This window comes from Oryx dammah, unplaced genomic scaffold, assembly GCF_014754425.2.
Source record: "Oryx dammah isolate SB20612 unplaced genomic scaffold, SCBI_Odam_1.1 HiC_scaffold_25, whole genome shotgun sequence".
Lineage (NCBI taxonomy): Eukaryota > Metazoa > Chordata > Mammalia > Artiodactyla > Bovidae > Oryx > Oryx dammah.
The window spans coordinates 100361349-100384060 of NW_024070209.1; the positions used below are offsets into that span (position 1 = coordinate 100361349).

At 48.9% G+C, this 22712-nt stretch overlaps 1 protein-coding gene across 16 annotated transcripts in view; it reads left to right on the forward strand.

Annotated features, from left to right (window-relative positions):
• PRRC2B (proline rich coiled-coil 2B) overlaps nt 1–22712 on the forward strand; it is an 84441-nt gene that overhangs the window by 38440 nt on the left and 23289 nt on the right. For 9 of the 16 annotated variants that reach the window (XR_005718477.1, XM_040225412.1, XM_040225423.1 and 6 more), the window contains exons 7-15: nt 1247–1488; nt 1945–2066; nt 2498–2640; nt 6212–6302; nt 8637–8829; nt 12897–13215; nt 14748–14950; nt 17290–17485; nt 21878–22094. Coding sequence is in view for 15 of the 16 variants with exons in the window: in XM_040225412.1 (XP_040081346.1) it covers nt 1247–1488; nt 1945–2066; nt 2498–2640; nt 6212–6302; nt 8637–8829; nt 12897–13215; nt 14748–14950; nt 17290–17485; nt 21878–22094 (1726 nt within the window). In the remaining variant the exon portion in view is untranslated. Of the gene's footprint in view, nt 1–1246; nt 1489–1944; nt 2067–2497; nt 2641–6211; nt 6303–8636; nt 8830–12896; nt 13216–14747; nt 14951–17286; nt 17486–21877; nt 22095–22712 lie in introns of all 16 variants that reach the window. The other 7 variants (XM_040225414.1, XM_040225418.1, XM_040225421.1 and 4 more) reach the window with 3 other exon arrangements.

Below are 22712 nucleotides of genomic sequence, written 5' to 3' on the forward strand. Positions count from 1 at the left end.
CACAGATTCTGAAATAGCCCTTGGGTAGGGAGTTGATCAGGTCTTGAAATATGATAGACTTTTTTATCTGCTTGTTTTGATTAATCCCCAAGGTATCCCAGAGTCAGAACGGATATCCTATAAATGAAATGATAACCGTGAAGCTCTTTAATAAAACATACTGTCTTCTCAGTAGTCTATGCTGGGTTATTTTGTTTGTTCCAAATATATAATCAGATGCCTTAGGCCAGAAACATTATCTTTCTGGGATTAATTAAGATGAGCTGTTGTAGGACTGTAACAATTTAGAACTAGAAGAAGCTCCTGGAATCAATTCTGTCCCCTTGTTTGAGAAGATGAAGAAGCAGATGACCTCGGGTGACCAGAGCTTGGCTCAGGTCATGTACAAGGTGGCTGAAGAGTTGGGAGCAGTGTGACTTTGTGGCTCCGATCCTGGGTTCCATTCTCTTAGGGGTCAAGTACTCAAGGACCTTTCATGTTTCAACTTCTCTAACTATAAGTTGACCAAAAAGAGGAGTCTTTTTGTCTCATCTGATTCCTTGTTGGCCTATAATCCCACCAGGCTTTGCTACGTTGAGCAGGAGAAAGCGTCATCTTAAAACGATGGTCAGAGAGGATTGGCAGATTTCAGTCTGTGACCTGCAGGAGGTGCCCCCGGCCACTGTGGGAGCAGGTGGGATGAGGCCTGAGCAGGGGGCCCAGCCCCTTCCAGTGCCTACTTGAGGGAGCCAGTAGCTGTTTTCTACATCATAGCTAGGGAGTCCCTGACTAGAGTTGGCACTGCTGAGCAGGGTTTGAACTCGCGTCAGGAACTCTGGTTCCAACAAGTCCAGTACCAAGCCTGGTACCAGTCCCGATGGGACTGGGTCAGTATTAGTGGAAACAGTGACCCAAGACTGCTCTTATGGGGCTTCTGGGTCTCTTCGGGGTGTTAGGTCTCAGGTTGTGTGGTCTCTGAGTTGATGAAGGAAGACCACCCCTTGTTTACACTTGCCTTCCCTCTGAGCAGACTGTGTTTTGTGTTTCTCTGACAGTCAGACACCCTCAGCAGTTTCATACTCATTGGCCAGATGTCTGCCCCCCACCTTCCCTGACAGACTTGACCAGTGAACTCAATTCTTCACTTTTTTTTTTTTTTTTTTTAATTTTTGGTGAGTGAGGGGGGTCCCTTGACCTTCAGAACCTCATACAATCCCTCCTCCCCCTTCCTCTTTCCTCTCCCCTTTTGCCCCCTTTCAATTTCCAGATGTGACAAGCTGGAGGGAGGGCGGTGGGCGAAACATAATTTCTGCCACGTCTCTGAGCGCCTCCCCAACTGAGCTGGGCAGCAGGAACTCGAGTGCAGGAGACGGAGCCCCCTCCTCGGCATGCGCCAGCGGTTCTAAGGACCCCTCTCTCCGCCCGGCTCAGCCTGCCCGCAGAGGGGCTTCACAGTTCTTGGGGAGTGTATACCACCCACCTACATACCATGACATGCTTCCTGCTTTTGTAAGTCTTCAGAGTGTGCATTCTGTCCCCGCAGAGTCAGATTGTTCATGTCCAGCAGAACCTACTTCACGTGGTTGAATGTCCACCATGGGCGTCCCCCATCCCCACCTAGTCTCTTTGCCCTGGTGCCTTACCCTGGAGGTTTCCATTACTTTTGCATTTTCACTTCCCCCGTTTCAAATTTTAAGGGCCTCTGGCTTCTTTCCCTGGCGATGTGGATGTTATCTTAACCTTGGTTCTTTTAGAAGAAGGAGAGGCAGGTATTCCCCAAGACACAAGTCCCCAGATTTGTGTACTGATAGCAGGAAAAATGGGGGAGATGGTGATAGGATTAATTGGGAAACCCCAAGACTTTCCTGTTTCTGTTTCCCGTTTGCCAGAACAAATTCTGATGCCAGTGGAACTTAGACTCTGGGCCATTACTGGAAAACCCTGTTCATTGATGTTATGTTTCAGATGTGTTCGCCACAGTCATCAGAGAACCAGGGTGCAGTGGAACGAGGATCTTTCCCCCTTCCTCAGCTCCGTCTTGAACCCCGTGTTCCTTTTAGACAGTTCCAGATGAGTGACCAAGACGGGTAAGGCCAAAGCGGTGTAGTCACGCATGTAGAAGCCACCCTGGTTGGTAATATTGGGGCAGTACAGTGGGTTTACATAGGACAGTGCTTCGGCTTCTGGAGGTCTCAGAAGGTGGAAATCACCCTGATGCCCCAGGGTGTGTGGGAGGGCGGCCTCCCGGGCAGGGCGAGGAGGGGCTGTGAGTTCAGCTCCCTGCTAGTTGTGCACTGCTGTCACCGTGGATTTAATACCGAGCAGCTAAAATGAGGCAGAACTTCTCTTGGCAATATATTTGTTGATTATATGTTCTTTAAAAAGGGGAGGATTATAATATCAAGGGCACACGTGAACCTTTGCAGTGGGGGACATAGTTCTGGAGAAGTATTTGGGTTTGCTTCCATCTGTGTACTTGACACCAGCCCAGTGTCTTTACCCTTCTCTCTGTCATCAGAAAAGAAAATAGACTGGGAGTGAGCCGCCCAATCCGTCCACTGAGGCCGCTGGTGGAGCGGGTGCCACGACCCACCATCGTCAACGCAGAAAACCTGAAGGGCCTCGATGACCTGGACACCGACGCCGATGATGGCTGGGCAGGTGGGTGGTGGTGTTTGCCGGCGGGCTCTCGACTGACGGTTCAGCAGGTGGGGACTGCATTCTTGTTTCTGTTTCTTGCCAAGGTTGGCAGTTCCTGCGACAGAGTCTACGGGGACTCCTGGGGGCAGAGGGCAGCAGACAGCCTTGGGCCTGAGAGATCCTTGCTGATCCTTACCAGCAGTTGCTTCCTCACGCAGCCACATTGTCTGTCTTGGTCTTTGGTCTTACTCTTAGAGGGAGAAAGAGTGTTTGTAACGAAAGAGTTGAAACAGGAGGGTGATGAGCCCCACATAGCGCCCTTTCACTGCATTTCAGCAAGTTCCAACATTCTGCATTCTCATAATCACCCACACTCCCGATCTGATTATTTTCTTTTAAAATTCTTCTGGAGGTTTGTTTCCAAGTAAAAGGCGCATATTTAGTTGTAGGGTTTTGATAATACCCACGTGCTTGAGCAGCACAGCCGCGTCAAGACACAGTACTCACTCCATCCCTTCCCAGCGAGTCTTCCTCCTGACTCTGCCCGAGGCCTCCCCCTTCTGATGAGTCCTAACTGCAGACGGACGGAGTGGTGCGGCTTTCCTTCTGCTGTAAGGTTTGTGAGACCATCCCTGTTATTACATGTGTCAGGGTTGCTTTTAATCACTGAGGTATGTGTCATTGTATCAAATCCTGTAGTTTGCTCGAAAGTTTATTATGGATGCTGTTCTCATTTCTCTTGAGTTAATATCCAGCAGTGGAGTCACTGGTTAAAGGGGAGGTGTGTGATGAGGTTTGCCAGAAGCACGCAGACCTCCATGGTGGCTGGTGTGCGCTCTAGCCGCAGTCCTGAAACTTGGCTCTGCATCCTTACAGTGCTCTGGTGTTCATCTCTTTAATTTTAGCCATTCCAGTGGGTGTGTAGCGTTAGCTCATTGTGCTTTTAATTTGCATCTTGCTGATGAATAATCATACACTTGTTTTCATGCCGATTTGGCTACTGGTATCTTTTTTGAGTGTTCAGATACACATCGTTGGAGACTTAATATTTCACAAAAGTTTTTTCCCACTGCCTGCCTGATCCATTTTCTCAGCACTGCACTTTTAATTAGCAGAAGTTTTAAATTTTGATGAAGTTTAACTTATAAATTTGTGTTTTTTATGGTTTACTGTGTCTTTTATAAAAATCTTTGTCCCTCCTGGTGGCAAAGATAACTCCCTTATGTTTTATAATTTTAACACTGATTTTTAGATGTGTGGTCCATGTATTAATTTGTATATGGTGTGAGATGGGAGTCAGGGTTCATTTTAATCCAACAGGATACCCAGTTGTTCTACACCATTTGTGACAAGACTTCTCTTTCCCTGTGGCATTGCTTTGACGCCTTTGCCAACAATTGATCGATCACATAAGTGTGGGTCTAATTTTGGACCCTGTTTGTTCTATTTATTCATCCTTATGCCAATACCACACTGTAGCTTTGTAGTAAGTTAGTGTAAATTTCCCAGCTTTGTTCATTTTTAAGATTATTTTACTCTTCTAAGTCCATTTTCATATAATTTTAGAATCTTTTTAAAAAAAATGATGTATGTAAGATTTGTAATGATATAGATATCACTTTTTCATCCCTGATAATTAGGTAATTTGTATTTTTTCTCTTGTTCACTTCTGCCAAGGGCTCATTAGTTTTACTCATCTTTACAAAGAACTTTTGGCTTTAATTTTCTCCATTGTTTTGATTGTTTTCTAGTTCACTGATCATTTTAATTGGAACTTTCTAGATTTCTCATTTAATTCCATTGTAGTCACAAGGGCGTATTCTGTGTGACTTCCGTTCTTTCCAGTTTATTAAGACTGGTTTTATCACTAAGATACATGGTCTGTTTTGCTGAATAGTTCAAGTGCTTTTGAGCAGAGTGTATTCTATAATTGGATATCACATTCTGTATCTATCAGTTTAGTCAAGGTGGTTGGTAATGTTGTTCATAACATTTTTGTCTAGTTCTGTCAGTTACTGAAAGTAAGGTATTAGACTCTCTACTACAATTGCAGATTTATCTGTTTCTCCCTTTTAATTCTGTCAATTTTTGCTTCATTTATTTTGAAGCTGTTACGCACATTTTTTGTTTTTATGACTGGTGTGCTGGCCGTTTCTGTGGTTTCCACATACTCTTCATCTCTCCTCCGCCTCTTGCCTGGACTCTGTCTCGCCCTGTGTCAGGTCATGTTCTGGCTGTATTCATTGTTGTCGTGCTGTGTTTTTGCATCCACACCCTTCAGCCCACTGGTGTCTGTATGCACTGCGAGGCTCTGGGAGATAGTATGTGATCACACTTGCTTTGTCGTCAGATCTAACTCTTTAACTGGATTGGGCTTTTTGCCACGTCCCTTTTTTCAGTGATATAATTCATGTGACAGATTTTGGTATTATATAAAATTTGCCCCCTTAAAGTCTACCATTCAGAGATTATTAGTATATTAACAAGTTTGTGCAATTATCCCCACTGTTGAATTCCCAGACATTTCCATCACCCACAGAAGAAGCCCCGTACCCATGAGCCCTCACTCCCGGTGACCCCTCCCTCCACACACAACCTCTGGCAAGCACCATCTACTTTCTGTCTGTGGATTTGCGTGTTTTGGATGTTTTGTACAAATGGAGTTGCACAGTAGGGTCTGAGGCCTTTCGCACCTGGCTCCATCTCTCAGCAGGAGGTCTGCAGGGGTCGGCATGCCGTAGCGTGTGCGTGAACTCTTTTTTTTTTTTAATGTGGCCAAATCCTGTTCCATTGTGTGCATCTACCACGTTTCGTGTGCTCGCTCATCCATTGATGGGCACTTTCTGCCACCCGAGCCATTTGGTCACAGATCTCACCTCTCAGGAGTGTGTATTGGCAGGGAGGCCTCCTGGCTGGTTTCTGCCTGCTTCTGCTCACTCCTCACCTTGTAACACACTTGCAGAAAACTTGGTCTGCACAGATTTAAGGACTGTTCTCTTAACAGAGTTAATCTAACCAGGGAGGCTACTGTGCTGTGACCAAAGCCAGTACTGTCTTTCGCTTGTATTTTTGTTTTTATTTGTTTAATTAATTTGTTTTTTAATTGAAGGATAATTGCTTTATAGAATTTTGTTGTTTTCTGTCAATCCTCAACATGAGTCAGCCATAGGTGTACATATATCCCCTCCCTTTTGAACCTCCCTCATTTCTCCCCATCCCACCCTTCTAGGTTGATACAGAGTCCCTGTTTGAGTTTCCTGAGGCTGTCTGTTTTACACACGGGCACTTGTGTTTGCTTTGATATGGTTTTTATTTATTTCCTTGGCTGCATCATGTGTCAGCTGTGGGATCCAGATGCCTGAGCAGGGATCGGGCCTGGGCCCCCCGCATCGGGAGCGTGGAGTCTTAGTCCCTGCCCTCCACTTCTCTCTGCAGCGTGTGTTCTGGTGGTGGCAGCCGGGGGTGCCCCTTAGCCAGGTGGGCTGGTGCCCTTCCTGCCTGGAGGCAGCACTCCCCCCTCCCCCAGCGGTGCTCTTACCACTGCTGGGATGTGCATCTTGTATCCTTCTCGCTGGCCCTCCTCCTGTTGCAGGCCTCCATGAAGAAGTGGACTACTCCGAGAAGCTGAAGTTCAGTGATGATGAGGAGGAGGAGGAAGTGGTGAAGGACGGCAGGCCAAAGTGGTAAGGGCGCCATCCCTGCTCACAGCGCCGCTGCCAGTGTGGGGGGTTGAGGGGGCGCGTGTGACACTTTACAGATGTGCGTGCACTGGTGTTCTCCGTGCTGCCGTGCGCCGTGCGCTGTCTGTGTCCTGGTCATGCCGGCAACCTCATGTGGGCAGATACTGTTTCCATTTTGCAGATGGAAGGACAGCTGTTTGGGGGGTGGGGAGCCAGGGTGGGCACCAGGTGTGGCTGGCTGAGTCCTAGCCATTTAGCCACTGAGCCTGCATTTTTCCCAAGTGTGCCTTGTAGACTGATTGTTTGCAGACTGCCATGAGAGTGTGCTGCCCCTAAAGGCTTCTCTGGCCAAGCAGATTTGGGAAACTGCTTGGGTTCAGCTCTACTCCAAGGGTGCCCGGAGCCTAGGATGTGCGTGCTACAGCCTGCTGGGAATCTGGGAGTGGGGGAGAGCCGAGAGCGGGGTATGCCACGTTGCCTAAGCATATTTGACCACTTGAATCTTTTCTCTCTCTTTTTTTGGATCATTTCGTTGGACTGATGCTTGCTCCCAACACCATTTGGAAAATACTTAAATTGTAGTCTAGCCAGTCTAGTTTTTAGCAGAATACCAGTAGCATTGGCTTGTACTTTTAAAATAGTACCTATGGTCACTTTAATTTGCGTGCCCACCCCACCACCACCCCAGTATTGGGAAATATGGATGCTTCTCTTTGTATGGAATTGCCTGTTTCCTTTGTATATATATATCTGTTAGACTTGCTGTGCTTTATGTTAAATGTGATTACTGTTTTATATTGCTTAGATAGTAGTGCTTTGGTATTTTTTCCCTTTGTCTGTTTTACTGTCAGTATTTGAATGTTTATGTAGTTGGGTCTGCAAGTTTCTGTTGTGTCATCTTTGGCTTCACAGCTCCTCTTCTGCAGGGAGCTGGTAACGATCTTCTGTCACTCTTCCTCAGCTGGCACACAGACAGTTAGCTAATTGAGGCTTCTGAAATTTATTTTAATGCTGCTTGATTTCAACTGAAGCTTTAGATGCCCTTGGGAAATAAATATCTATTGGTCAGTTTTTGGAACTAAGCTCAGAAGGAGATATGATCCAGAATTTAAATCAGTGGAAACGTGAAGCTTTGTAGGTTCATTGCAGCAGCAGGCCACTCCGTTCCTCTCTCTGAATTGATGTGACTTGACTGTCCATCTGAAAGAGTGAGACTCTGGCTGTAGTGACCAGGGACACACCACATTGAGTCCCCAAGCGGGCCACCACTCAGCGTTCTCTGAGCTGGCTGAGACTCCTCCTGCAGGCCCCACCCACGATGGGCTCCTGAAACCTCCCTGGCTCCACCCCTCGCTGTTCACTGTCTCTGGGACCACAGGGACCTGCATCCTTTCCTTCATGCACCATCCAGAGGCTGGCCGGCCGGTCCCTCCTTCCCTGTCCCCCTCGCCCTGTGGCTTAGTCACCGCCTTGATAGACTTGGGTCTTTCCTGGCAGGTTGGGAGCCTTCCATGGGCACCACACCTCGGCTCGCCGCCAGGAGGCACTGGCAGGCATTGCTCTGTCTGGCCTCCTGGCTCTCCTCACCCGCCTCAGCTCCCTCCACCTCCAGAGCCTTTGTGCATGTGTGTGCGTGTGCGTGCAGGAGCACGGGTGTTAGCCAGGCCTGACTCCATGGCTTTCTCTGTGCTCCCGCTGGGTTTTTGGGCACCACTTCTGCACTAGCAGAAGTGTGAGTAGATGCACACGTGTTTTGTCACAGAGCTTTTGTTTGCACCACAGCATGTAAAGGTGAGCACCACTCAGCGAGCTTTCCCGGAGCCTCTGCTGGGGGTCTGTCTCCTCCTCCTCCATTCAGTGTGTGCATTGCTCCTCTTGCTCTTTGTAATGTAGCACTCAGCAAGCCTTCTTCTGCTGTCATGAGGAACATTTGTTCAGTCCTGGGATGGGGCTTTGGCAGAGACAGAAGGGCCTGCAGTGGGAGGCCTGGGTTCAACTCTGTTAGCTCTTTCTTGTGAACAGCTCCCCAGCCTCCCAGAGACTCACTGACCAGCTCTTTAAAATGGAGGAAGTAGAGGCGTTTTGTTTGTTTTTTTTGTAGTAGATGAAGTAATGGGTGTGAGGCATCCTGCCTGGAGCTGTGTCTTTAAGACTGACTTGGTAAAATGGGTGCTGGTGTAGGTGCTCTGGGCGTGTCCTCTCAGCCATAAAGCGGGTGCGCCATGGGTCTTTTATGAAGGAAATCAGTTTGTAGAAGCTAACTTTCGAATTGCTAATGGTCTGATGAGACCATGCCTGGGCCGACCAGGGAAACCAAGTCTTCACGGTTTGTCCTAGGAACAGTTGGGACCCCAGGAGGCAGCGGCAGTTGTCCTTGAGCTCTGCAGACAGTGCTGATGCCAAGCGCACCCAAGAGGAAGGAAAAGACTGGAGTGAAACAGGAGGCGTGACCCGTGTCGTCCGGAAGGTGCCGGAACCTCAGCCGCCTTCCAGGAAGCTGCACAGCTGGGCATCAGGCCCTGACTACCAGGTACCGTGGGCACTGCGGGGGGGGGGGGTGGTTCTGTGCCTGTTTGGCTGGGGGACATGCATGTGCCTGTGCGCACACACAAGCCCTTTCCAAGGTCAGTTGACCAGAGATCCAAGGCAGAGACTCCAGCAGGTCATCTGAAAGGCTGTTCTGTGCATTTACAATGAACAGGAAGGGGTGGAGCCAGGGAGGTTTCAGGAGCCCATCGTGGGTGGGGCCTGCAGGAGGAGTCTCAGCCAGCTCAGAGAACGCTGAGTGGTGGCCCGCTTGGGGACTCAATGTGGTGTGTCCCTGGTCACTACAGCCAGAGTCTCACTCTTTCAGATGGACAGTCAATTAGGTTTCACTGAGTTCAGTGGTCTGGTCGGTTTTCTGAAAAAGTCTAAGCAGACATTTTTCTCTCTCTTTTTCTAAGCTATTTTAAATTGGAGGATATTTGCTTTACAGTATTGTCTTGGTTTCTGCCCTACATTAACATGAATCAGCCATAGGTATACATATGTCCCCTGCCTCTTGAACCTCCCTCCCTTTTGGTTTTTTTTTGACCGCACTGTGCCAGCATGTGAGATCTAGTTCCCTGCCCAGAGACTGAACTTGAGCCCCTGCATTGGGGCGGAGTCTTAACAACTGGACCTCCAGGGAAGTCCCTCTTTATTTTTTTTTAAAGTTATAAATTCTTTTAAGATTTTGAGAACAGTCACAAACTTATAGAAAAGTTGGTGTAACGCAAAGAATATTTTTCCTGAGCCATTTGAAGAATAAGTTGCTAGTCCAATCAGGCTCTGTCACCACAGAACGCTTCTCAGGTAAGCACAGTCAAATCCAGGAAGCTCGCGGTGACTTACCACTGCCACCTTGTCAGCAGACCCCATCCCATTGCCCCCGCTGTCCAGCTGATGGTCCGGATGGACAGGAATCTGGGTCAGGGTCAGGTGTCCTTCAGTGTGAAGTGGACCCTCAGCCTCTGCTCGCTTTCCTGAGGTTGACGCTCTGGAAGAGCAGAAGCCAACTGCTTTGTGCAGTGTGCCGTTTGTCTGGAGCTTCCTCATGGTGGGGTTCAAGGCTTCCCTTTTTTGGCTAGAGTCTCTCAGAGTTGGCACTGACTCTTCTCATTGCTTCCGCCTGGATGACCCTGGTCCCTCTCTGCCCGCTGTGACAGCCTTACTTTAATCTCAGGATTGAGGTGCTGGCTACTGGGTTTCACAACATCGAGCTTTCACATGTACCACAGATTGGTAATTGATAGCAGTTTTGTGGCTAGTTACTTTAAGGCTATGAATATCTAGTTTCTCATCAAATTTTTAATTAATATTGTTTCTTTGGAGGTTCAGGTTGTCTTTGATTTGGGAGCTTCAGGCTTGCAGCCGTGTGCTTTTCACTGTCTCCATTCTATTTTGAGAGATTCCTTGCTTTCTGGTAGAATAAGCTTTTCCAAGCTCATTTTGTCCTTATCTAGCCTTGGCCCTGGAGTCAGCCTTTAATGACACTTATAAACCAGTACGTGGGCACCAGGAGTGCCGCTGCTTCTGGTCTTTTCCATGGATAGTTGGGGAATGTATGTACGTGAGAAAGAGACCCAGACACATACACATGGAGTTAGGGATTGTATATATGTGAGAGAGAGACACACATGTGAGAGAGACAGAGAGACACACACGCACACAGTTAGGGAATGTATGTATGTGAGAGAGTGAGAGACACACGCACGCACGCACACACACACTTCATTCTGGCTGTTTCCCGTTATCTCCTTTTCTACCCTCACCCTCTCCCTTGCACAGGTGCCCTCCTCAGCTCCTCACATGTCAGCCCCCCCTCCCAGAGACCCTGAATTTCCCTGCTGAGCCATCTCTTCTAGAAGTTCCTTCCTCCTCCCATTTGATTGGGCTCCACCTTCCTCATCAGCCACACCTCCATGTGGACAACCCTGCTCACCTGCCTGGGCTCCAACCGCCTGCCCTGAGCTGTCTGACCCCCTGGGTGCCAGCCTGGCCCTGCCGCATTGCCTGGCTTTGGGATGGAACTGAGCTGAAAGGGCAAGCTGCGGAGGGGAAGGCATTCATTTAAAGAAACTTGGCAGACTTGCCATTTCCAGTGCACTGTGCTGTTTAAAGGACTTCCACATCTTCCTGTAAAGTGAAAATACCTTTTATCTTGAGTTTTTTGTGCTGAGCACATATCATATCTTGCTAGGCGTTGTGCTCGGTACAGGGGACACAAGAATGAAAATAGACACAGTACAGCGCTTATAAATTATCTTGCGATCAACCCAGATTTCATCCCAATATTGGGGTTGCTCAGTATTCAAAAGAAGATTTTTTTTCACTTTGATCTGCTCATAACAACCCTGAATTATCTTGAGTGTTTTTATTATTATCTAGAGTCAACAAAGATAAAATCTCTTACCATTTCATGAATAAAAATTTCTGAAAAGATTGTCACAGCTTAAATGTTTTACAGAATATTTAGTTTATAAAATGATAGCTCACTTCACGCAGTTTTGAAAGGCATGTCTGTAGTTTTGATGATATGCACATACCCTTTGATCCTGGTATTTACTTTCCGGGAAATTGTGAAGGGAATAATCAGGGGTGTGCCTTAGGGATCATCCAGGTGTCCTGAGCATCAGGGGGTGAGATGTGTCTTGGTGGAGATTCGAGGTGAGACAGTACATGGCTGTTAAGGTGCCTGGACAGATGGCAGTGATGGGGCAAAGTAAAAGGAGAGTGCACACTTGGCCCCAGTTATATTATGTAAAAAGTACCTTTGTGGTTCTAAATTAGACATTTATAATCTTGTAGTAATTGCCTCTGGATTATAGGAAGTTAGTTTTTAGGAGAAAAATCACTCTCTACTGTCACTGCTACTTACTGCTTTTATGGAGGTGTAATTTACATAAAGGGCTTCCCTGGCTTCTCAGTGGCAAAGAACCTGCCTGCCAGTGCAGGAGACATGGGTTTGATTCCTGGGTCGGGACTGTCCTGTGGAGAAGGAAATAGCAACTCACGCCAGTATTCTTGCTTGGAAAGTCCTGTGGACAGAGGAGCCTGGTGGGTTACAGTCCATGGGGTCACAAGGAGTCAGACATAACTGAGCAACTGAGCACTATTCTAAACCTGAGGCAGCCTTTCTCTTGAACCTTATAGTCCATGGGTTTGCAGGAGAGTCATACAAGACTTAGCAACTGAACGATGACAATTAAAATACAAGAAAAGAAACAACAGACCTTGGTTTCATATGTCTGATGACTTTTCAACAGTTACCTTCATCTGGGTAACTATCCCTCAAAACAAGAAGCGGTCTGTTTCCTGCCAGTTGTGTGTCATCCGACTTAGAGTGGCTGGGTCCAGGGGCTCAGCCCATCTTCTGTTCTGCTGCATGTTCTGCCTGCAGCCTCTCTTCCTGCAAATCAGGAAGAAATCTTCCCAGAATTGAGAGGTTTGCACACTGCATCGTTTGGGCCCTGTTGTTGCCTAGTAACTTAACAATCAACTTGAGACTTAAAAGTAGATAAAATACCTTGAAGAGATGTTTTTAGAGATGCTGCTTTGTTTTTACATTTAATCAGTTTGAAACCTCACGTGTGAGTGTGGGTTCTGGTGTCTTGGGGTTCTTTGTCCCCAGAGGTTCATCTGCTGTTGTGGGAGGAGCAGTGGGACAGTTCTGTGGCTGAGGAGTAACGAGCATGTGGTTTTCTGCTCCTGTTCTTTAGCTGTGGACACCCTGACCTTGCATGTCCAGAGGTGGCTGCAGGAGTGCCCATTCTCTTGAGTGTTTCCTACATTTCAGTCATGGTGTTAAGAGGTTTGCAAACAATTCTGTGCACCTTTACAACCCGGAGGGCTTCCTTGATTATCAACAGTTTCCAAAAGGGAAATTAGGGTTTAGACTGTTGGTGCTTGCCCAGCCCTCTTTCCAAATATAGAGTAGGGCAGAGCAGGATCGAAGCTCAGGTCCTTTTGCCATAGGCCTCTTAAAGGTGCCTAAGGGTCTTGAGAAGGGAGCTGACCCCCTCCAGGGGGTGGCCTGTCTCTGAGTTGTGACATCCTCTGACCGTCTTCTCTCAACAGAAGTCCTCCATGGGCACTGTATTTCGGCAGCAGTCTGCCGAGGACAAAGAGGACAAGCCCCCCCCGCGGCAGAAGTTCGTCCAGTCGGAGATGTCAGAGGCTGTGGAGCGAGCCCGGAAGCGCCGGGAGGAGGAGGAGCGCCGCGCGCGCGAGGAAAGGCTGGCTGCCTGTGCTGCCAAACTCAAGCAGCTTGACCAGAAGTGCAAGCAGGCTCAGCGGGCCAGCGAGGCCCAGAAGCAGGCGGAGAAGGAAGTTCCCCGCTCTCCGGGGGCTGAGAAGGTGACTCCCCAGGAAAATGGCCCTGCCGTCCACAAAGGTGAGCAGTGAGCCTGGCCCCTGACCTGAAAACAAGGGCTGTGTCACTGGGCATCTCCCTGGCTTCTTAGCACGAACTGTGGCCAATGGCTGGACACACAGGGATCCAGTTGTTAAGACTTCAGGCCTGGATTAGGGGCCTGGGTTCACGTCCTGTTTTCACCACTGAAGCCAGCTGGCCACTTGCTTCCCCTCTGACACCTCCCCTCTGACTTCCCACTTTCCTTGCCCATGACGTGGGTTGGGGAGAGTTTGTACCCATCCCCTGGGCTCAGAGTCCTGGGAGATGATGTCACGAAGCGCGTGGCACATTTCTAGATGCAGAAGCACCGTCTTCATTACCACTACTGCTTGGCAGTGGAGATGTGGGTGCCGGAGGACCTCAGTAGGAGCATAGCGCTCTCTGTGATGCTGAAGGAAGCCTGCCCGCTTTCCAGAATACATTTTCCCTGACGTTAACCCTAAAAGGACTGGATCACGTGGCTGCGCTGGACACACTAAACAGTGTTGAGTGATGGAGGGGTGTCTTGCTCTAGGTTTTAATAATATGGTCAGTTACGTTCTTTGTGACTTTCTTAAATGAACTCAAACAAAGTCTCTAAAGTAGAGAAGGGCCTGATGTTAGTTTCAGTTGCTGAAAGCTTCTCAGATGGAGGGCGTTCTGGTGACCTGGTGGTGATCAGCGCCCTTGAGGCCAAGGAACTCAGACCCTGGTCCTTCTGTAAATGCCGTGTCACTGAAATCTGGGTGAAGCTTGGGCCCAGCGTCAGGGACCTACTGAGGGGGCAGGAGAGAGTCAGGGAGTGGACGGCAGGGTGCAGAGTGGGCCTGGGTGTGGGGTGTGTCTGTCCCCGGCTCGTCCATACCCGCCCTGCCTGTCAGCATTCTTCTGGGACGCTGCCCCACCTCCAGGCTTTGCACTGGTGTTTGCTCTCTGCAGTAGATTTCTTAAGAATGCAAACGTCAGTTATAATGAAGCTGGAAGAAAGAATGCAAAGCTGGGATGGGGAAGACAGCAGGGGATTCCAAGGGGCACTGTCTTGGAGACCATGGGGAGCATCCCATTTGAAGCGCACTCCATGGACTGGCCCAGTTAATGCTCCCAGAAGCCCCGTGGGCTAGTTGCAGCTGTCATCCTCAGAGGGGCTGCCTGGCCAGCCTGACTCACATAACTCAGGGTGGAGGTGGGGGCACGTGGGCTCTATTTGAGGCCTCATCCACTCCGTTGCGCTGGATCCATTTTAATAGACCCTCTCTCACCTGGAATTGTATCCCAGCTCTACTGCCGACCATGCGACTTCAGGCAGTTCATCTGATCTCTCCACCCTTCGTTTTCTCATCTGTGATTGGGGGCGGGGGGGAGGCTGTGAGCTCGGGCATGGGAGGTGTTAGCCCAGTGCCGGGGTTTGGGGATGCAGATAGTTCAGCAGTGGAAAGTATGTGCCAACAAGAAAAAGCATTTGCCGTTAAATATTCACTCAGCCAAGCTTTTATGAACTGACCTGGCCGCTTCTCCACTTACTTGTTCTGTAGGCTCCCCTGAGTTCTCTGCCCAGGAGACCGCCAGCACGTTTTCAGAAGAAGCTCCCACAGCTCCTCCAGCAGTGGCTCAGAGCGGCGGCAGTGAGGAGGGACCCAGGGAGGCTGGGTCCCCTGCGCAGGAATTCAACAAGTACCAAAAGTCGCTCCCTCCCAGGTTCCAGCGCCAGCAGCAGCAGCAGCAGCAGCAGCAGCAGGTAAACAGGAGACGCCTAGCCCATATTGTAAACAGATCCGCCCCTCCATCTCCCAGGCCCCTTCAATTAAAGCAGACTGTAACCCAGTCGCCAGCAGGGATGTGGAGAGTGGGGGCCTTGGAGATCAGCCCTGGCCTTTCATTTCTCCAGGTAATTCATCCTCTGGATGAAAACCCTTGTTGGTAGTTTGTGGACCCTGTTGTCTAGCGTTGAAAGGAATGGCTGGTGGCGTCTGAGTGGTTTTTTCACTTCGAGGTGTACAGTGTGGCCACTCTTCACACTGATGGTGGCCCCACTCTGGAGCCTACCCGGGAGGAAGAGGCCTGGGGGCTCTGTGGACAGCACTGCAGAGGAATGTCGGCTTTGAGTTAAGGGCGGAGGCTTTTAGGTTTCACATCAAACAGCTTTGGGTTCTGCTTATCTAGCCATGTGGGGCCTTGGACAGGTCAGTGTGAAGCGGAAGGAATGAAGCCCTGACTCTGCGTGGCGGTGAGGGGTTCTGTAATGCCTGTAGACTAGTTTATCGGTAGTCCAGTAGTGTCTTTATTGGTGTTCCATCAATGTTCTTAAAATATTGAGTCTCTCTGTTTGTTTTGGCTGTGCTGGGTCTTCGTGGTGGCATGTCAGCTTCTCTGGTTGCAGAGCATGGGCTTAGGTGCCCTATGGCATGTGGGATCTTACTTCCCTGACCAGGGATCAATCTGTATCCCCTGCATTGAAAGGTGGATTCTTAACCACTGGACACCCAGGGAAGTCTGGTAAATTATTGTTAGTAATCGAAAATGTTCCAAAATGTGGGTGCCCTGGGGAAACAGATCAATTTTACACCTTTACCCAGAATTTTTTTAAAGTTGCCTTTACAACCTTCACCCAGACCCTATTTTCCTTGGGCTCCTAGGAAGCATTCCAGAAGCCCACCATGGCCTATGTTCTAGATAGTTAGGTACATTCATTGTACTGTTGTAGTTTTATACCGTGAGCAGGCGCCATGCAGTCACTCCTGGGCTTGGTGAAGATTTATTGCCAACTGGAGAGATCTCTGGAGTCACTCCAGCCAGACACAGTCGTAACAGCTGCTCTAGGGAAGTCTTCTGGGGAGGGTGGGGATGGGCAGTGACAGGTAGATCCTTCCTGAAGAGTAGGAGGAAGGCTGAATATGCCAGAATAGCCTGAGGGAGTCTGGCAAATGGAATGTCTGGTCAGCTTCCCTGGGGACCTAGGGTCTAGACAGGAGGAGGAGCTGTGGGCAGAGCCCTGGAGAGCTCCGCTTACTGAGTGCTGAGCGCTCCTAAGAGGTGCTGGGGGCCCCGGCGAGCCATCCGGGGAACCCAGCCCAGGCTGGAGTTGAGCCAGCCGGCTGGGATAGGGGTGCTGGGCCAGCTGTCCCGCTTGCTTGACTATACCTGTGTCCGCCCAGGACGCTGGTTCGGGATGCGCTTGTGAGGGAAGCCCCAGGGGTCATCGGTGCTGTGGAGCCGGTCTGAAATGAACCCTCGCTGGGTCTAGGTCCTTGATTTTTAATCCTCTGTTGATGCGTTCGTTCATCCATTCATGCAGTGACCTTTGTCCACACCGTGTCTGGCGGTAGAGGTGAGCGGGCTGTGTGAACTTGACAGGCGATCCCCTGGTGCAGGGAGGGAGGGAGGCAGCCGCAGGAGAGACAGCAGTGCTGTGAGAGCCGGGAGCAGGGGGCCTGGTCTCCCTTGGAACTCGTGGCAGGCTTCCCAGAGGAAGTTCTCTTTAAGCTGAGACCTGAAGGAGGGGTGTGGGTGAGCAGGTTTGGGGCCCAGGGAACAGATGGCCCAGCATGTTTCCAAGGCCTGAAGCAGGCGGGCAGGCAGGTGTGTGGACTGGAGGCTGGGGCAGTGGTGGGAGGTGATGCTGGAGAGGCAGATGGGTCAGGACCCGCAGGACCCTGCAGATGACATGCAGCCCTGTGGGATTCCGGCTGTTGGATGGAGAGCTGTGGAGAACCCAGGAAGACTCTGGCCGTGGTCAGGGCATTGGAGTGTGGAGAGCAAATTGAAGGGACAGTGGGGGCTGGGGATGGGGAGGAGCACTGGGGAGAGGTGCTCTGGGAGGTGTGCTGGTCATGTGTCAGCTCCAGGAGAGCCTTTGATCTGCGTGAGCACCCAAGCTGCCGTGTGTAGTGAGGAGCCTGAGGGCCCCGTGTGACGATGGGATGACTGTGCATCCATCCTGGGAGAGGGCCCGGGCCTGAACGTGGTCATGCGTACACTGGAGCCTGCCCTCTCTGGTCTTCTGTCTGGTGGGTTTTCCCTGGAGGCATGTGTGTGCAGGCACCACGGCACCTGTGCAGCCCGGTCTCTCTCTGCCAGGAGCAGCTGTACAAGACGCAGCACTGGCAGCCGGTGTACCCTCCGCCATCCCACCCGCAGCGCGCCTTCTACCCGCACCACCCCCAGATGCTGGGCTTCGACCCCAGGTGGATGATGATGCCCTCCTACATGGACCCCCGGATCCCGCCCACTCGGACCCCAGTGGATTTCTACCCCTCAGCTCTGCATCCCTCAGGTAAGCACCAAGGTACAGTGAAGGCCAGGGTATGTGTTGTGGTCAAGGGCATGGCCTTGGGAGGTAGACAGACCCCACCTGGATTCCAGTCTGACCTCTTTGCTACTCACATATCCAGTCTGAGTTATAACTTCCTTGTTTGCAAAACGAGTGTGTAGTAGTACCTCCCACAAAGAATTGTTAGGAAGAGACTTTAAGATTCTGAATCATAAATTGTCTTTGTTAGTTTTCATATCTCTGCCACATAGTTTTGTCCCTCTTTCCCTTCTCTAGTGTTCTTTGTGTTCTCTCTTTTCCTTGATTAGTCTTTCCCAAGGCTTGTCAAATGCCATTTTTTAAATGCCATTTTTAAAAAAGTATCTTTTGAGGTTCTTAATTCCTGTCTTTTATTTGGCTTTTATTTCATTAATTTCTGCCCCCCCCATTATTTCCACTGAAATTATTTTGTTCTTTTTCCGATTATGTTGGATGATTAATTAGATCACTAGTTTCTGAGTTTTCTGATGTATTTACATCTCACCCGAGTTTATGAGCCACTGAGTTTTAAAATAACATTTTTATTACTGTACAGTTTTAAATATTAGTCTGATTTTGAGTGATTTTTTAAATGGTATATTGTAAAATTTCCAAATACAGAGTTTTAATATCATCCATGTGTTGTTAATTTCTACTGTGGCTGCCTTTTGGTCATATATCATGGTCTGTATGATATAGACCAGCAGTCACAATTTTTTTCCATTAATACCAGATAATAAATATTTTAGTCTTTGAACTGCTACTCCAGTTTTGCTGTTGTAGAACAAAAACAGCTATAGACAATAGTAAGTGAATGGATGTGGTTGCTTTTCAATAAAACTTTATTTTTAACAAGCGGCAGATCAAACTTCACTCAGGGGCTTGAAAAGAATATATTCTCCTATTGGACATGGTCCATTAAAGTGTGCCTGCTAACTGTGCTATATAAATATCTATCATCACAGTTTTTTTTATCCCCTTGATCAGTTTCTAAGAGGTGTGTGAACATTTTCCACCATGATTGTGGATTTGTCAAATCTTGTAAACGTGTCAGTTTTTGTTTGACCTACCTGGAAGCATATAGGCTTGAGATGACTGCATCTTGTTTCTTGTATCTTCATATAGCACCTTTGTTTCTTGGGTTTTCTGCCTTTAATGTCTACTTTATCTGATGATAATTTCAGTCCAGTTTTCTTTTGATTAGTATTCGGGTGGTATCTTTTTACCCCAACTTTTTATTGTCAGCCTGAGCCCTTCGTGGAGGAGAATGTCTTTGTACGTTTAAGATGTGTCAACTGTGACTTTAGTCACCAGAGGTGTTCCCTTTAGACTGGGGGCGTGGGTGTCAAGTCTTCTTTTTGTTTTCCTTCTACATTCTGTTTCCACTGTGAGTGGTTAGGTTAAATTCTAACATGCACCCTTGACTTAACAAAGGCTAATAATATTACCCTGAACCTGAGCTCTGATTCAGGAGTCTTTTCATCTTTGCCTGGAATTTTAATTCTTCCCTTGTTTCGATGCTTACCAAATTATTCTCTTTGCTGTTTTATTCAATCCATGCTTGTTCAGATCTGCTTACGTGTTTACTAGTGTCTTAGCTGCTTATCCTTCCATCTGGGTTCCATTTATTTTTTTCAGAACATACGTTCTGTCAAGGCCTCTATGAAAGTTTTTTGGCAATACGTATTCTTCACATGGGGCTTCCCAGGTGGCACTAGTGGTAAAGAATTTGCCTGCCAGTGCAGGAGACATGGGTTCCAAACCTGGGTCTAGAAGATCCCCTGGAGGAGAAAATGGCACCCCACCTCAGTATTCTTGCCTGCGGAATCTCATAGACAGAGGAACCTGACGGGCTACAGTCCGTGGGGCTGCAGAGTTCTATGCAACTGAGCACTGTTTTTCACCTATGGCAGCCTTTCTCTTGAACAATATAGTGCAGCTGGGTATGGAACTCTAGGCTTGCGTCACTTTCTTTCAGGGCTGTGAAGATAGTATTCCTTTTCTTCTGGCTCTTGTGTCTGGTCTGTGTTGCTTTAAGACCGCTTTTGTCTTTGGCCTCCTGTAGTTCTTTCTCAAAATGCTGTGTCTAGGTATATATCTATATCCATCCTTACTTTATTCTGCTTAAAACTCACAGTGCTCACATCTAAAGTTGTATTGCTTTCATCACTTCTGGGAGTTTCTCTTCTAATTACCGTGTTAACTGTTGGCCTTTTTTCATTCTTTGTGTCCTTTCTTCCTATGTCACCCACTTAGATTATTTGTACTGACTGTGCTGTACAAATACCTGCATCATCATGCTGCTTCTCACTTTGCCTCTAAGTCTCTTGAATACATGAGAGCTGACTTCTGTGGTGCCTTCTGGGAAAATGCTTAGAATTATTCTCTTAATTCCTTGGTTCTCTCAATCTGTGCCTCATCTGCTGTTTTTATTTTTTACTGTCCAGTGGGTTTTTAATTTCAGTGACGGTATTATTACTAGACTTTTTCTCTCAAATCTTTTTTTCTCGTGTCTTATATTTTTTGTGAGTTTTCAATTCCTTCTTATTTGCTTTTAATCAAGTAAACCGTAATTCTCTGGTGTTTAACATTTTGATCTGTTTTCTGAAGTTCTTGGGGATGGTGCATGATCCCGTGGACTTGCTGTGGACTTGTGGTGGATTGCTTTCCCGGCGATGTTCTGGGAGTTTTGACTCATAAGTTCGTTTCCGGCAGAGCTGTTCTTACCTTGGGGACTCGGTGTAGCTTCGTTTGAGAGTGTATCCCTCCAGGGTGGCTCTGTGTTTTCATCTACCATCCTAGAACTACCTTTTATTGTAACTCAGGAAGTTTTTGGAGAATTCTAGGGGTGTAAATCTGAACTCCACTCTACTATCCCCAAGCCTGTGTGAAAGCTGGCATGTGGCCATGAATTCCTCACTGGGGACTGTGTTCCCTGACCTGACCCTGGCCGGGACACTAGCTCAATCATCTCCCTGTCCTAAAGAGTGTGAGGTTTTTCTGGTCTACCTTGTAATTGAATGCATAGCCCTTTGAGGGTCTTTGTGTAAGTAGCACCTCAGCTGTAACTCTCTGCCTTATGCAGAGAAGCCTCATCTCTTGTCGTGGGAGAGGGTGAGGGGTCGTATTTAGGAGCACAGCTGTAGGTTACTACATCTGACAGATGTGTCCCTGCGTCCCCTCTCAGGAGCCCTGGCTCGTGCCTCTGGCACATGGCTCTTGCCCATGGCTGTGGTTTCTGCTCCCTGGGGGTTTCCTGGTTTGGGGAGCAGAGCTCTGCAAGTGAGATGTGTAATATGGTTTGTGCAGTGTTTTTGTGATAGGAGGTTTTTTTCAGGTGATGAGCTGCCATATTGCCAAAAATAGCTCTGTGTAATGCTGAGCAGTGCTGCCTACCTCGTGATCAATACTTAGTAAACGGGGTGTAATTTTAGGATTCCAGAGAGGGTCCTCGCCACCACATGACTCAGACTACCTTTGTGCCAGAGTCGTATATTGGTAACCTTTGGACAGAGCATCCACAGCTGAAAGAAAGTATAAAACCACTAGCCTGATGCAGAATCATTTTCCTGATCAGATTATCTCAGCTTTAAAAATGGACACGAAAAAACATTGGTGGCCAGTAATTAGCTTTGTGAAATATCTGAAAAATCAGACCCTCTTTTCTACACAGACTCTGGCCCAATGGGAGGCCTTTAATGTCATCTACAGCATCCCATCTAGTAGAAATGGACAGAGGGGCCTTAGTGAGGGGGTGCCATCTCCCAGGCTGGTTTGTATCTGGTTGGACCGAGATGTCAGCTTATCCCTGTTTCCTCGCGCCAGTTAAGAATTGAGTGTCATCTGTGTGTCCCCTTCTCCCCTTCCCTGGAGAGAATGTGGATTACCACTATAAGCTCAGGGGCAGAAACAAGCAGAGCTGAAGTCCAGACCCCTTTCTGAATCTTCTTGTAGGGTTTGGAAGCAGGCAGACGCTGGCTCCTTGGTGCGTGTAGGCTTCCTGGGGCGTAGCTCATCTTCCCGATGTCTGTGCAAGAGACCCTTGGGCATCTCCCACGGCTGGCTGCCTGGCCCCTTAGCTTTCTGCTGCCAGCCATGGGCTCTCTAGTTGGTTGTGTCCTGTTTCCATCTGCCAGTTGTTTAACATCCTTCAACATAGGGGCTCTTCATTGGGAACTAAGATTGGACCTCCAGGGCCTTCGAACAGGCCTTCCAGATGGCGGGCCTGTGTGCTTTCGGAGGCTCTGTGATCAGATGACGCGAAGCAGGTGGGCTGCCGCATCCGCGGGATGGTCGGGGCAGCTCGTCTCCTCTGGGCCTGTGGGCGACCCGTGGCTGGTTGAACGAGGTGACCGATTGGCTGTTTGCCTTCTTCAGGATTGATGAAACCCATAATGCCCCCGGATTCCCTTAGTGGGACTGGCTGTCGCTCTGAGGACCAGAGCTGTGTGCCCCCGCTGCCAGAAAGGAAGGTGACCGCCATTGACCCCGCCCCCGTGTGGAGCCCTGAGGGTTACATGGCGTTGCAGAGCAAGGGCTACTCGCTGCCTCACCCGAAATCCAGCGACAATTTGGCCATGGACATGCATGTCAGGTGAGGCGACGCTTGGTCCTGCTGCCCTGCAGCTGAAGGAGGAATCTCGGTCCTCAGTGAGATGGGCTCTGGGAGGAGGCCGTCCCGGGAGACACCACCCTCAGGAAAGGGGCGCCTTGGGAGAGACCAGTGTGCTCTGGGAAAGGAGAGTGAGATGAGGATGGCTGGGTGCTTTCATGTGAGAGGCTCCGATGGTGACTGAAGGCCCAGGAGGAATCCTGGGGTCAGAGGCAAATCCCACAGAACCTTGGGCCAGGGCCGTGGGGTGGGGTTGGGCACGTGCGTTATGGCTCCTTCCTGTGAAAGTAAGGTGAGCTGGCTCTGCCGGCCCAGCACCCCAGACTCTTCTCGGACTTCCCGGCTCCAGCGTGTTTGAACCAGAGGATGCCCAGCTGTTCGTGGAGTCCGCCAGCCACTGATCATCACTCTGGACTCCAGGGGCCGCCACCAGCCCATGGCCCAGCATCTCTGAGGCCTGTTTAAAGATAGAGCGAATGTTCGTGCCTATGTTTTTTTCTTTTTCATTTAAAAAAAAAATTTTTTTTTTTTAAACTGTGTTCAGCGTGGAAACCAGGAACCAGGCTCCAATCACATTGACTGATTTTTCTGGTTCCTTTT